Source organism: Bos indicus, chromosome 19, assembly GCF_029378745.1.
Source record: "Bos indicus isolate NIAB-ARS_2022 breed Sahiwal x Tharparkar chromosome 19, NIAB-ARS_B.indTharparkar_mat_pri_1.0, whole genome shotgun sequence".
Lineage (NCBI taxonomy): Eukaryota > Metazoa > Chordata > Mammalia > Artiodactyla > Bovidae > Bos > Bos indicus.
In genome coordinates, this window is record NC_091778.1 from 36,881,021 (window position 1) to 36,896,186 (window position 15,166).

A 15,166-nucleotide genomic window follows, 5' to 3' on the forward strand; every position below is an offset into this window, starting at 1 on the left:
TCTTAACACCATACACAAAAATAAAATGGATCAAATTCTTAAATGTAAGGAAATCATTTGGAAGGACTGATGCTGAAGCTCCAATACTTTGGCCACCTGATGTGAAGAGCCGACTCAGTGGAGAAGCCCCTGATGTTGGGAAAGATCGAAGGCAAAAGGAGAAGAAGGTGGCAGAGGATGAGATTGTTAGATAGGTCACCGATTCAACAGACATGAGTCTGAGCAAGCTCCAGGAGATAGGAAGGACAGGGAAGCCTGCCTGGTGTGCTGCAGTCTATGAGATCACAAAGAGTTGGATACAACTTAGTGACTGAACAGCAACAACAAATTTTATACACACACACACACACACACACATGTATACATACACATATTTTTACATTGTGAACGATTTCAAAGTACATTGCAGATGTTATGACACTTCGCCCTTCAGTACTTAAAGTACTTATCCTAAAAATTAAAGGATTCTACCATATAGTGACAATTTTATTTACATAGGAGAACATTTTCTAATATCTAGTATTCCATTTGAGTTTGTGTTTTGCTCTTTTTTTTCTGTACTGCATAGCATATGGGATGTTAGTTTTCCAACCAGGGATTGAACCCACACCCTCTGCACTGGAAGCGCAGAGTCTTAACCACTGGACTACCAGGGAGGTCTATGAATTCATTTTTTAGAGCAGAGCATGTGTCAGTTATAGAGATGAGTAAGTTAATGTGTTTATAGTGAACTAATGGCACTCATCTGGAAAGGAAGAAATTACTGCAGTTTAACTACTTTTCTATAAATAGAAATTTAAACCTGAGTTCTACAAAGCAATTAAAATTGTCTCAATTTTTTTTAAGATTATAGTATAAAAGTATAATGGATCATTTTTTCCCTTTTAAGCTTTGAAGTGCAGAAATTGAGAAACTGCTGCTACTGCTGCTAAGTCACTTCAGTCGTGTCTGACTCTGTGCAACCCCATAGACAGCAGCCCACCAGGCTCCCCCGTCCCTGGGATTCTCCAGGCAAGAACACTGGAGAGGGTTGCCATTTCCTTCCCCAGTGCATGAAAGTGAAAAGTGAAAGTGAAGTCTCTCAGTCGTGTCCAACTCTTAGCGACCCCGTGGACTTCAGCCCACCAGGCTTCTCCGTCCATGGGACTCTCCAGGCAAGAGTACTGAAGTGGGGTGCCATTGCCTTCTCCAAATTGAGAAACTACCCTCCATTTAATGTTTTCTCTGGCAACTTTTTTTAAGTCTTACATATATTTTAGGATACCTTGTTTCTGATTGCTGACCTGCTCCACTAGGATTATAGAGCCTAAGAAGAATTTTTTCCTTGTAATTTGCGCTTCTACTGATTAGATCCTCTATAGGGGATGGATTTAGGATTTTTGTGTTTCTCGATTCTGTTATTGTGCTTTAAATAAAATGTTTTTTCTTTTAAAATCTTGTTTTTTTTTGTTTGTTTGTTTTGTTTTTAATTTATTTTTTGGCCACACCAGGAAGCACGTGGGATCTTAGTTTCTTGGCCAAGATAGAAGCCATGCCCCCTGCATTGGAAGCACGGAGTCATAATCACTGAACTGCCAGGGAAGTCCCTAAAATGTATTTTTACTTGCTTTTCCTGCAGGTATTTTTTTAAGGGCTGAGAGGAATCTCCATAATCTTTTAGTTCTTCTCTATCCCATTCCCATAGGGAGATAAACAGGACACATGAATGATCAGAAAAAAGAAATATTTATTGAGCCAGGCAGTATTCTAGACTCTGGGAATGTGTCCACAAACAGATCAGACAAGAAAAGTAGCCCTTCCTTTCTTACAGTTTATATTGTAATAACAAACCAGTTAATTACAGATTGTGATAGGTGTTACACAGGAAATAAAGGTGAGGTGACACAGAGTAAAGAGGCAGGCGTGTTAGATGGAACAAACAAGTTTATAAAAGGATAAGCAGTTTTCTCATTATTTAGATAGGTAGAGTCATTATTTAGATATGAAATGTTAGGCATAATAGAATTTCTCCTCCTCATATTCTTGAAAATTCACAAAAGTGATGGGAATTTCCTGGCACTGAGTGGTTAGAACTCCGTGTTTTCACTGCAGAGGCACAGGTTTGATCCCTAGTAGGAGGACCAAGTTCTGTGTGGCTCAACCAAAAAAGAAAAACCAAAAAGAAGAAAAAAAAAAGAAAATTCACAAAAGTGAAAAACACTCTCCGATGTCTTCTATTTTCTGTCTTACTCCTCATACTTCTTAGCAACATTTGTCTCTTGGTCACTCATTCTGTAAGAAACATTATATTTTGGTTCTCTAATTTTGAAATCTCTTGGTTTTCCTCTTGCTTATCTGTGGATTCTTCTTACTCTTGTTAGCATTGTTCTTTGGTGCTTTTTCTAAGATCCCCTTAAGTTCTCACTCTGTATGCTGCCTAGATCATATGATCCATTCTGAGCAGTTCGGTGACCATTTTGCTGACCATTGCAAAATGTGTATCTCATTTATTCATTTAACAGATATTTATTGAAGGCCAGCTGTGTGCCTAGTACTGTGGCTATTGGGATACAGTGGTGAGTAAAACAAAATTCTTCCTTCATGGAGCTGATAGCTTACTAAGAACAGCCTTTAAAGTCCAGATCTCTCTCTCTCTGGGGTTTCAGATACATATTACTGTTGCTTATTGGACATGAATGTCTCCCAACATGCCCAAAACTGAACTTACCTCACAAGCTTGCTTTGCTCATTCTCTTCCTGAGTGGATACCACTGTCTACCTAGCCAGAAGCCAGGTCATCATTCTTAACTGTTCTCTCTTCCTTCATCCCCATTGCTGCCTTCTTTTGTTTTCAACTCCTAAATATATCTGGAATCTCTTTACTTTTCAAAACTATTTTTACTACTCTGAAAGTAATGCTTACTACTCTGAAGAGCTGGAGCTTCTTTCATTCAAACTGGATACGAGGTCTGGCACATAAGAAATACCCTTTGAATATTTCTGAATAAATAAATGGGCACCTCAAACTGTCCCATAAATGATCTATTTGTATCCTGTATTGCCAGCCTACACACTGTCCATCACACCGTGCCTGGATCTCTCCAAAATGGATATCTGATCAGATGGTTTCCACATTTAAAAGCCGTTAGTGGATATGTCTAAAATCTGTTCTTGAATTGACTAAAGTTCCTAACATACATGGCCTTGTAGTCTGGTTGCTTCTGACTTTACTAGTCTAATCTTTTCCTTTTAGAGCCATTCTGAACACCCTTGAGTTTGTTATGTAAAAGGTAGTTTCTTCAGGCCTTCTTAAAAGCTGCCTCTTTGCATGGCACTCTCTCTTTTATTGCCTGGCTACCATTATTCATGTTTCAGGTTTCAATTCTGGAATGCCTTTTACGACACTGAAGTATGGGTTGTACCCATCTCATATCTTCTCATAGCATACTGTCCTCCTTTCATAGTACTTTCGGTGTTGTGTTTGACTAATCTATTGCTTTAATTCTCCCACTGAATTACTGGGGTGCAGTAGGTACTAGATATTTTTTGTTTGGTTGGATGGTGGATAGATAAATATACTAGAGGTCAGTTGCTGATGCTAGCTATTTAAAATTCTCTTTTGTGCATTCAAGTTATTGTCCTTATTTACTGCTGGTACCAAGTTATCCTACAACTTCCAGAAAGTTCTTCAGTGAGTCCTTTGACTTAGGCATATACAGAAAAACTGACTTCTCCTAAGTATAGTTATTACGGACACTTTGGCTACATTGTCCTATACATACTAGATATTCTAGAAATATTTAGGCATTTAAAAAATTGAAATATTAAGATCACTGAAACTGTTGTCAGAATATTGTAGACTACTTAAAAATCAGAATATTGTAGACTACTTAAAAATCATGTTAGCACCATGATTCTCTCTCTCTCTTTTCTTTTTTTGACTGTTCCACACAGCTTGAAGGATCTTAGTTCCCCAGCGAGGAATTGGACCTGTGCCCCCTGAAGTGGAAACATAGAGTCCTAACCACTGGACCACCAGGGAATTCCTTCTCTGATTGTTTTTGTGGTTGTTATTTTGTTAGGGTTTTTTCTTTGTTTGTTCAAGTTTTTCCTCACAGTAGGAAGTTTAGAAATAGAGGGTGCTGGCATCAAAGTCCAGGCCAAGACTCTGGACTTCTTACAGTATACCTCATGGTTAAAAATTAATATTCAGAAGTCTGGGCATCGAGGCTGCTTTCAAGAGAAACAGAGAGAAGAGGTGGTGTCAGCCACTTCTGTTCTCTCTCAGTCTGCTCAGGCTGCTATAACAAAAATACCATAGGTTGAGTGGCTTTAACAACAAATATTTATTTCCACTGTTCTAAAAGCTGGGAAGTCCAAGGTCATGACACTGACAGATTCAGAGTCTGATGAGAACCCATTGCCTGGTTCATAGATGGCTGTAGTTTTCTCACTGTATCCTCATAGGAAAGAAGGCTCTGATTGCTTTGTAATTAGTTTTAGCCACAAATATTTATTTCTAAGTTACTGATTGAAAATTTCTTCTAGCTGAATAAATTTTCCACACAAATGATGGTTATGTGCCAACCCTTAATTTTAACTATTGCTTCAGTTCAGTTCAGTTCAGTTCAGTCGCTCAGTCATGTCCGACTCTTTGTGACCCCATGAATAGCAGCACTCCAGGTGTCCCTGTCCATCACCAACTCCTGGAGTTCACTCAAACTCATGTCCATCGAGTTGGTGATGCCATCCAGCCATCTCAGGCTTAGAATTTTTTGATAGATATTTCTAATTAGGATATAGCAGTAGTACCCTATAGTAACAACTGAACTGTTTAGTAAAAAAAATTGATGTGTTTTGAAGAAAAGTTTAGAATCCACCTGCAGTGCAGGAGCTACGGGCTTGATCTTTGGGTTGGGAAGGTCCCCTGGAGAAGGAAATGGCAACCCACTCCAATATTCTTCCCTGGAAAATCCTCTGAACAGAGGAGCCTGGCAGACTATGGTCCATGGGGTCCCAAAAGAGTCGAACATGATTTAGCGACTAAGCATACACTTACTATGAGGAATAGTAAACTTTTATTTCAGGAGATGGCAAGAGTGAACATAGACATTTTAGCAGTTGGTGAACTAAAATGGATGGGAATGGGGGAATTTAATTCATATGACCATTATATCTACTTCTGTGGGCAAGAATTCCTTAGAATAAATGGAGAAGTCCTCATAGTCAATAAAAGAGTCCAAAATGCAGTACTTGGATGCAGTCTCAAAAACGACAGAATGAGCTGTGTTTGTTTCCAAGGAAACCATTCAGCATCACACTAGTCCAAGACTGTGCCCCAACCACTAAAGCCAATGAAGTTGAACAGTTCTGTGAAGACCTACAAGACCTACTAGTTGTTGTTCACACACTCGATTGTGTCCCAACTCTTTGTGACCTCACGGACTGCAGCAAGCCAGGCTTGCCTGTCCTTCACTATCTTCTGGAGCTTGCTCAAACTCATGTCCATTGAGTCGCTGATGCCATCTAACCATCTCGTCCTCTGTCATCCCCTTCTCCTTCTGCCTTCAATCTTTCCCAACGTCAGGGTCTTTTCTAATGAGTTGGCTCTTCACACTAGATGGCCAAAGTATTGGAGTTTCAGCTTCAGCATCAGTCCTTCCAATGAATACTCAGGGTCACTTTCCTTTAGGATTGCCTGGTTTGATCTCCTTGCAGTCCAAGGGACTCTCAAGAGTCTTTTTCAGAACCACAGTTCGAAAGCTTCAATTCTTTGGTGCTCAGCCTTCATTGTGGTCCAACTTTCACATCCATACATGACTGGGAAAACCATAGCTTTGACTATATGGACTTTTGTCAACAAAGTAGATGTCTCTACTTTTTAATACACTGTCTAGTTTTGTCATAGCTTTTCTTCCAAGGACTAAGCGTCTTTTAATTTCATGGCTACAGTCACTGTCCACAGTGATTTTGGAGCCCAAGAAAATAAAATCTGTTACTGCTTCCACTTTTCCCCCACCTGTTTGCCATTAGGTGAGGAGTCCAGATGCCATACTCTTAGTTTTTTGAATGTTGAGTTTTAAGCCAGCATTTTCACTCTCATTTTTCACTCTTATCAAGAGGCTCTTTGGTTACTCTTCATGTTCTGCCATTAGAGTGATATTATCTGCATATCTGACTTTGTTGATATTTCCTGATTCCAGCTTGTGATTCATCCATCCTGACATTTCGAATGATGTACTCTGCATATAAGTTAAATAAGCAGGGTGAAAATATACAGCCTTGCTGTACTCCTTTCCCAAAATTGAACCAGTCAGATGTTCCGTGTCCAGTTCTAGCTGTTGCTTCTTGATCTGCATATGGGGTTTCTCAGGAGGCAGGTTAGGAGGTCTGGTATTCCCATCTCTTTCAGAGTTTTCCAGTTTGTTGTGATCCACACAGTCAAAGGCTTTAGCGTAGTCAGTGAAGCACAAGTAGATGTTTTTCTGGAATTCCCTTGCTCTCTCTATGATCCAGTGAATGTTGGGAATTTGATCTCTGGTTCCTCTGCCTTTTCTAAATCTATCTTGTACCTCTGAAAGTTCTCGATTCACATACTGTTTAAGCCTAGGTTGAAGGATTTTGAGCATCACTTGCTAGCATGTGAAATGAGTGCAGTTGTACAGTAGTTTGAACATTCTTTGGCATTGCCCTTCTTAGGGATTGGAATGAAAACTGACCTTTTTCAGTCCTGTGGCTACTGCTAAGTTTTCTAAATTTGCTGGCATATTGAGTGCAGCACTTTACCAGCATCATCTTTTAGGATTTGAAAGAGCTCAGCTGGAATTTCATCACATCCACTGACTTTGTTCGTAGTAGTACTTAGAAAGTACTTAGAAAGTAGTACTTAGAAAGTACTGGACTTCACACTCCAGGATGTCTGGCTCTAGATGAGTGACCACACCATTGTGGTTATCTGGATCTTCAAGACCTATTTTGTATAGTTCTTTTGTGTATTCTTGCCACCTCTTCTTAATCTCTTCTGCTTTTCTTAGGTCCTTACCATTTCTGTCCTTTATCATGCCCATCCTTGCATGAAATGTTCCCTTGATATTTCCAGTTTTCTTGAAGAGATTTGTAGTCTTTTCCATTCTGTTCTTTTCCTCTTTTTATTTGCATTGTTCATTTAAGAAGGCATTCTTATCTCACCTACAATACTGTAAGTGCTCACCTCCTACCCCACACCCCCACTTTGTTATTTAGGTTTAAAGAAACTGAGTCATTTGTATTAGAAGTTTTTTCTGCATTTTGGATTGGGGAGGGTTTGGGGAATTACATTCCTCAGGCATTGCTTAATAATATGGTTTGTACTTTTATTTCTTAAAAGATACTATATTGAAAAACAGTTATATTTAAATGAACTGAGTTTAACAATAATTATTTAAAATAATGGAAATGTTTCTTTCCCCCACTTTGCAGAGTAAATGGGGGTGGTGGGTAATGGTAGATTCTGAGCAGTAAGTCAGCCTTTTATTTGGTGGGTTTTTTTTTTTTTTTTTTTTTTTTAAAGAAAAATACTGTATACAAAGTTACTACTTTAAAGGTTGTAGAGGTTTTTTGCTTGTTTTTTGTCTGTTAATATCTTTCGCTGGGGCTTCCCTCATAGTTCAGTTGGTAAAGAATCCACCTGCAATGCAGGAGACCCTGATTCGATTCCTGGGTCGGGAAGATCTGCTGGAGAAGGGATAGGCTACCCACTCCAGCATTCTTGGGTTTCCCTTGTGACTCAGCTGGTAAAGAATCCGCCTGCAATGTGGGAGACCTGGGTTCGATCCCTGGGTTGGGATGATGCCCTGGAGAAGGGAAAGGCTACCCACTCCAGTATTCTGGCCAGGAGAATTCCATGGACTGTATAGTCCTTGGGGTCGCAAAGAGTCAGACACGACTGAATGGCTTTCACTTCACTTCACTATCTTTTTCCAATAAGCAACAGTCCTAGGGACTTTTTTTTTTAGCTTAAGGACCATGCCTTTTCAAACGTTTGTTTTTCTCCAGAACATTGTGGCAGAACAGCTCCTATAAGCCATCTGAACTTGAAACCATTTTGCTTCATCACAAAGATTATTCTTTTTGAATCCTGAGGTGAATTTGTATTGTATACTGACTTTTTTTTTTAGAACTCTCAAACTCTCATTGCTCCCAAGAGAGTTTGTCTGGAGTCACATTTGTTGTTGGCCAATTAGTTATTGAAAGGAGAAAGGAGTATCTAATGAAAATGTATTGGTAACACAAGATGAAAAAGCCCATTCGTGGGCTTTTATCCCAGTCCCCTAACACTTTTTAAAAAAACTGTGTGTGAGAGTAGCTTAGAAAAACGGATGGATAAACAGGTGGGTTGTGGAGAGGTGTGTATCCTATACCAACATAGGGATCTGACAGACTCTCCTGTGTTGGGGGAAAGGAACCAGAATTCTCTAGGATAGTACTGTTTTGTAGTTTGAGAAACTGCCTCTCTCCTGCCTTGATTTTGATATTGCCCTAACCCTACCATTTGCTAAATGTAATGTGTAGGGTGGCCATTTTTATAAAATTACGCTGCTGGCAAGAAATTGAATCACATTAAATCAATGATGAATGCTTACAGGTTTCTTATGAGCATTCATTTACTTTTTTTTTTTTAACTGTCTCTGGCTAGGGTACAGCCTCCAAAATCCTATTTACTTTGCCTAAATAAAAGCTGTTATTCTTTTTATTTTGGTGACTGTGATGCAAGGTTGTGGCATCTTAGTTCCCTGACTATGGACTGAACCTATGCCCCCACAGGGAAAGCGTGAGTGTTAACCACTGGACCATTAGGGAATTCCCTAAAAGTACTGTTTCATGCAAGTTATAGTAATAATAAGCTTTCTGGAATGGATCCACACTTCAATATTCTAATCCTGAAATTCATCACTCTTGTATTTTAGCATTCAACTTCAGCAGGTCTAATACACGGTCATGGTGTATATGTAACATTTTCAATAGTTAAGATGTGTCCAGCTCCTTGTGACCTCATGGACTGTAGCATGCCAGGCTCCCCTGTCCTTTACTATCTCCATGAGTGAGTGAGTGAGTGAAAGTTGCTCAGTTGTGTCTGACTCTTTGTGACCCCATAAACTATATAGTCCGTGGAATTCTCCAGGCCAGAATACTGGAGTGGGTAGCTTTTCCCTTCTCCAGGGGGCCAGTTGTATATAATTAAAACTGAATTATCCCTTCACATTGATTTCCCTCTCTTTCAGTATTCCATTTCAGATTTTTTTGATTAACTGCATTTCAAAAAATGCTCTTGGAAACTTCCCTGATTGTCCAGTGGTTAAGCCTCCACATTCCCAATTCAGTGCACGTGGGTTCAATCCCTGATCAGGAAACTAAGATCCTGCATGCTGTAATTAAGACCACATGCAGCCACATTAGGAAAAAAAACAAAAATTTTTGGTCAGATAAATGATAATATTAATGAATGCTTGATAGATCAAGCTTTTTCTGAGATGAAATGCAAGTAAATCAAGGTTCATCCTTAGCTCTTGAGCCACCTTTAAAGGGGTATAGGCCTACAGTTTGCATTTCCCCCTTTCCTTTATTAATTTTACATGTTTATTGCAAAAACAGAAAACCCAGGATCTTTAGACTTCCTTCTTTTTTTGTCGTTGGCTTCACTAACCCTATATGTGATCTTAGTTCCCTGAACAGGGATAGAACCAGAACCTCCTGCATTGGAAGTGGGAAGTCTTAACCACTGGACTGCCAGGGAAGTCTGAAGACTACTTAAGAATAAGGCTATTGAAAAAAGATAAAGTCATCCTAAATCCCATTACTGTTAAACAGCCATTTTAATATAGGCCTCCAAAGCTTTTCTTTTGCCCACTTACTTTTCCTCCAGTTTATAATTGTAGGATCACACTATAGATGAGGTAATATATCAAAGCTCTTAAAGTATGATAAAAGTAACACTTTTTTCATTCATTCTCTAAGGACTTTGATCCACATTGCTAACTTTGATGTTGGTTGTACCAGTTAGATTCCAAATAATGAGACACCTTTACAAATAAATATTCCATATGGTGCACTTGAATACCTCATAGGTAGTTTGCCTTGGTATTTAAAATAAATTCTATTATTCTATTCTTGTTAATGTTGTTCTGGTTCAGATCAGTGGCATGGCCTGGAGCTTTCATCTGGAGATCCAAGAGCAACTGGCCACCAAAGGGACACCAGCCCAGCCAGCCCTCCCAGGTGGGACGGGTCGGGGCTTTGGGGCAAAACATTGTAATTGTCTCCTCCTTGGATAAAGAATCAAACAGCCTTACAACCAAGAAATGGTGTGGACCCCCAGAACCTGTGGTTTGCAGAACATAGGGAAAGCATCTCAAAAAGGAGATGGGGCTCATCCAGCTATGAGGCTGTGAGAAGTGAGGCCATATGGGTGGACCCCAAGGATGTGCACTCTGAGAAAGCACAGTGTACTTTCTGGTGTATAAAGTTCCAATTTTCCTGGTTCAGCTCTTAAATTTCACACCATTTACACTTAAAATACCCCAAGAGAAGTTAGCAGTGAAGCCCTATCCACCATGTAAACCTCAGTGTGGATGAGTCTGTCAGTTCATTTCCTGCAAGAGCTTCCCTGGCTTCTCTGGTGGCTCAGATGGTAAAGAATGTGTCTGCAATGCAGAAGACCCGGGTTCAATCCCTGGATGAGGAAGATGCCCTGGAGGAGGAAATGGCAACCCACTCCAGTTTTCCTGCCTGGAGAATTCCATGGACAGAGGAACCTGGTGGGCTATAGACCATGGTGTCGCAAAGAGTTGGACATGGCTGAGCAATCAACACTTCCTGAGAGAGCACATTTTTCAAGGCAGAAGAGGTGAAAGGATGAAGCTTACTGAATACCAGGGGAAAGGAAGGGTTATCTCCTTCTAGCCCCTCCTCCAGCTTTGAGTTCCTCTTCACTTTCTGCCATAAGGGTGGTGTCATCTGCATATCTGAGGTTATTGATATTTCTCCCGGCAATCTTGATTCTAGCTTGTGCTTCTTCCATCCCAGGGTTTCTCCTGATTTACTCTGCATATAAGTTAAATATGCAGGGTGTCAATATACAGCCTTGATGTACTCCTTTTCCCTCTATAAAAATAGAATTTATTGGCTAATGTAACTGAAAAAATAAAACAATTGGGAAATGCTGGCTCCAGGAAATATTGAATCTAAGACTCAAATAGTATTTCTCATTAGGGTTCCTTGCTGCCTCTGCCGCATGTTCTTTGTTTTCTTTTACGTTGATTTTGTTTTGAGGCATGCTCTTTCCGTCTCTTCAGCTGAGAAGAGGTATAATTCTTTCCAAAAACTAGCACGTGTCCCAGAGAGAGCACTCTGGTCAGTCTGGTTCAGGTTGTGTGCCCAGACCTAGGGAGGTGGAGTCCTCACTAGGCAATTTGTATGAGCTGAAACTGGGGAGAAGTTCTTCAAAGGAAGATAGTGTGTGCAGAATGTCTACTACAGTGATTAAAAAGTTTCAGGATAGATGAAGTAGGTAATAGCAAATTTCATATTAAAACTAGAGTGTATTTAGTGATATTTATTTCCTAACAGAATCAACCCTGTTCATTCATTGGAAGGACTGATGGTGAAGCTGAATTTTGGCCACCTGATGAGAAGAGCCAACTCATTGGAAAAGACCTAATGCTGGGAAAGATTGAAGGAGAAAGGAGAAGAGGGTGGCAGAGGATGAGATGGTTAGATAGCATCAACAACTCAGTGGACATGAATCTCAGCAAACTGGGTGATAGTGAAGGACAAGGAAGCCCATGGGGTTGCAGAATTGGACATAGCAACTGAACTACAACAACCAGTTTATTTGTGAACTATACATTTTTCTATATGAGTTTCAGTTTTTTTACTCTGAAAAATTTTTCATTTATTCATTTGTTTAACAAATATTTGAGCACCTGCTATGCACCATTGTCATTCTTTGCACTGGAAATAGAACAGCTGCTGCTGCTGCTGCTAAGTCGCTTCAGTCGTGTCCGACTCTGACCCCATAGACGGCAGCCCACCAGGCTCCCCGATCCCTGGGATTCTCCAGGCAAGAACACTGGAGTGGGTTGCCATTTCCTTCTCCAGTGCATGAAAGTGAAAAGTGAAAGTGAAGTTGCTCAGTCGTGTCCAACTCTTAGCGACCCCATGGACTGCAGCCTACCAGGCTCCGTCCATGGGATTTTCCAGGAAAGGGTACTGGAGTGGGGTGCCATTGCCTTCTCTGAAATCCAACAGCAAACAAAACAAATCCTTGCTCTCATGAAACCTATGTTCTAGTGAGGCAAGGCAGGTAATAAATAAGATAAATTACTGAAATATATAGGAACCAGAGACCCCACAGAGACTGAGCCAGAACTGTGTTTGAGTGTCTTTTGCAGAGGTATGGGTCAGCAGTGACCTGCTGCAGGGGCAGGGGCTCTGGGTGCAGCAGACCTGGGTATGGCATAGCCCTCTTGAAGGAGGTTGCCATTAACCCCACCATAGAGCCGCCAGAACTTACACAGGACTGGGGAAACGGGCTTTTGGAGGGTACAAACAAAACCTTGTGTGCACCAGAATCCAGGAAAAAGGAGCAGTGACTGCCACAAGACTGACCCAGACTTGCCCGTCAGTGTCCTGGAGTCTCCAACAGAGGCATGGGCTGTCGGTGGCCTGGTGCAGGGTTGGGGGCACGGAGTGACTCCTTACATTGGAGGTAATGAAGATAAGGGCATGAAGGAGGCCAAACAATAGGGAGGGAACACAGCCCCGCCCATCAACAGAAAATTGGATTGAAGATTTACTGAGCATGGCCCCGCCCATCAGAATAAGACCCAGTTTCCCCACAGTCAGTCTCCACCATCAGGAAGCTTCCATAAACCTCTTATCCTTATCCATCAGAGGGCAGACAGAATGAAAACCACAGTCACGGAAAACTAACCAAACTGATCACATGGACAACAGCCTTGTCTAATTTCATGAAACCATGAGCCATGCCTTGTAGGGCCACCCAAAACAGATGGGTCATGGTAGAGAGTTCTGACAGAACCTGGTCCACTGGAGAAGGGAATGGCAAACTACTTCAGTTTTCTTGCCTTGAGAACCCCATGAACAATATCAAAAGGCAAAAGATAGGACACTGAAAGATGAACTCCCTAGGTCTGTAGGTGCCCAATATGCTGCGGGAGATCAGTGAAGAAGTAACTCCAGAAAGAATGAAGAGCTAGAGTTAAAGCAAAAACAGCGCCCACTTGTGGATGTGACTGGTGATTGAAGTAAAGTCTGATGCTGTAAAGAACAATATTGTATAGGAACCTGGAATGTTAGGTCCATGAATCAAGATAAATTGGAGATGGTCAAACAGGAGATGGCAAGAGTGAACATCAACATTTTTAGGAATCAGTGAGCGAAAATGGACTGGAATGGGTGAATTTAACTCAGATGAGCATTATATCTACTACTGTGGGCAAGAATCCCTTAGAAGAAATGGAGTAGCTCATAGTCAACAGAAGAGTCTGAAATGCAGTACTTGGGTGCAGTCTCAAAAATGACAGAATGACCGCGATTCATTTCTAAGGTAATGCTGAAGAAGCTAAAGTTGGACGGTTCTATGAAGACCTACAAGACCTTCTAGAACTCACGTCCAAAAATGATGTCCTTTTCATTATAGGGGACTGGAATGCAAAAGTAGAAGGTTAAGAGATATCTGGAGTAACAAGCAAATTTGGCCTTGGAGTACAGAATGAAGCAGGACAAAGGCTAACAGAGTTCTGTCAAGAGAACGCACTGGTCATAGCAATCACCCTCTTCCAACAACACAAGAGACGACTCTACACATGCACATCACCAGATGGTCAATACTGAAATCAGATTGATTATATTCTTTGCAGCCAAAGATGGAGAAGCTCTATACAGTCAGCAAAAACAAGACCAGAAGCTGACTGTGGCTCAGATCATGAACTCCTTATTGCCAAATTCAGACTTAAATTGAAGAAAGTAGGGAAAACCACTAGACCTTTCAGGTATGACCTAAACCAAATCCCTTATGATTATACAGTGAAAGTGATAGATTCAAGGGATTAGATCTGATAGACAGAGTGCCTGAAGAACTATGGACAGAGGTTCGTGACACTGTGCAGGAGACAGTGATCAAGACCATCCCCCAAAAAAGAAATGCAAAAAGGCAAAATGGTTGTCTGAGGAGGGCTTACAAATAGCTGAGGCAAATAACTAAAGGCAAAGGAGAAAAGGAAAGATATACCCATTTGAATGCAGAGTTCCAAAGAATAGGAAGGAGAGATGAGAAAGCCTTACTAGTTAGTGATCAACGCAAAGAAATAGAGGAAAACAATAGAATGGGAAAAACTAGAGATCTCTTCAAGAAAATTAGAGATACCAAGGGAACACTTCTTGCAAAGATGGGCTCAATAAAAGACAGAAATGGTGTGGACCTAACAGAAGCAGAAGCTATTAAGAAGAGGTGGCAAGAATATACAGAAGAACTATAGAAAAAAGATCTTCATGACCCAGATAACCATGATGGTGTAATCATTCACCTAGAGCCAGACATCCTGGAATGTGAAGTCAAGTGGGCCTTAGGAAGCATCACCACGAATAAAGCTAGAGGAGGTGATGGAATTCCAGTTGAGCTATTTCATATCTAAAAGATGATGCTGTGGAAGTGCTGCACTCAATATGCCAGCAAATTTGGAAAACTCAGCAGTGGCCACAGGACTGGAAAAGGTCAGTTTTCAGTCTAATCCCAAAGAAAGGCAATGCCAAAGAATCCTCAAAGTACTGCACAATTGCACTCATCTCACACGCTAGCAAAGTAATGCTCAAAATCCTCCAAACCAGGCTTCAACAGTATGTGAACTGTGAACTTCCAGATGTTCAAGCTGGATTTAGAAAAGGCAGAGGAACCAAAGATCAAATTGCCAACATCCGTTGGATCATGAAAAAAGCAAGAGAGTTCCAGAAAAACATCTACTTCTGCTTTATTGACTATGCCAAAGCCTTTGACTGTTTGGATCACAAGAAACTGTGGAAAATTCTTGAAGAGATGGGAATACCAGACCACCTGACCTACCTCTTGAGAAATCTGTATGCAGGTCAAGAAGCAACAGTTAGAACCAGACATGGAACAACAGACTGGTTC

At 40.8% G+C, this 15,166-nt stretch overlaps 1 protein-coding gene across 5 annotated transcripts in view; it reads left to right on the forward strand.

Moving 5' to 3' along the window:
• SPAG9 (sperm associated antigen 9) overlaps window positions 1-15,166 on the forward strand; it is a 151,953-nt gene that overhangs the window by 12,063 nt on the left and 124,724 nt on the right. Inside the window, exon 1 of one of the 5 annotated variants that reach the window (XM_070773267.1) lies at window positions 9,470-10,233. The exons of the other annotated variants lie outside the window; for them this stretch is intronic. Within the exon in view, the coding sequence (XP_070629368.1) occupies window positions 10,132-10,233 (102 nt within the window). The 5' untranslated portion in view covers window positions 9,470-10,131. Of the gene's footprint in view, window positions 1-9,469; window positions 10,234-15,166 lie in introns of those variants that run through there. 5 annotated transcript variants of the gene reach the window in all.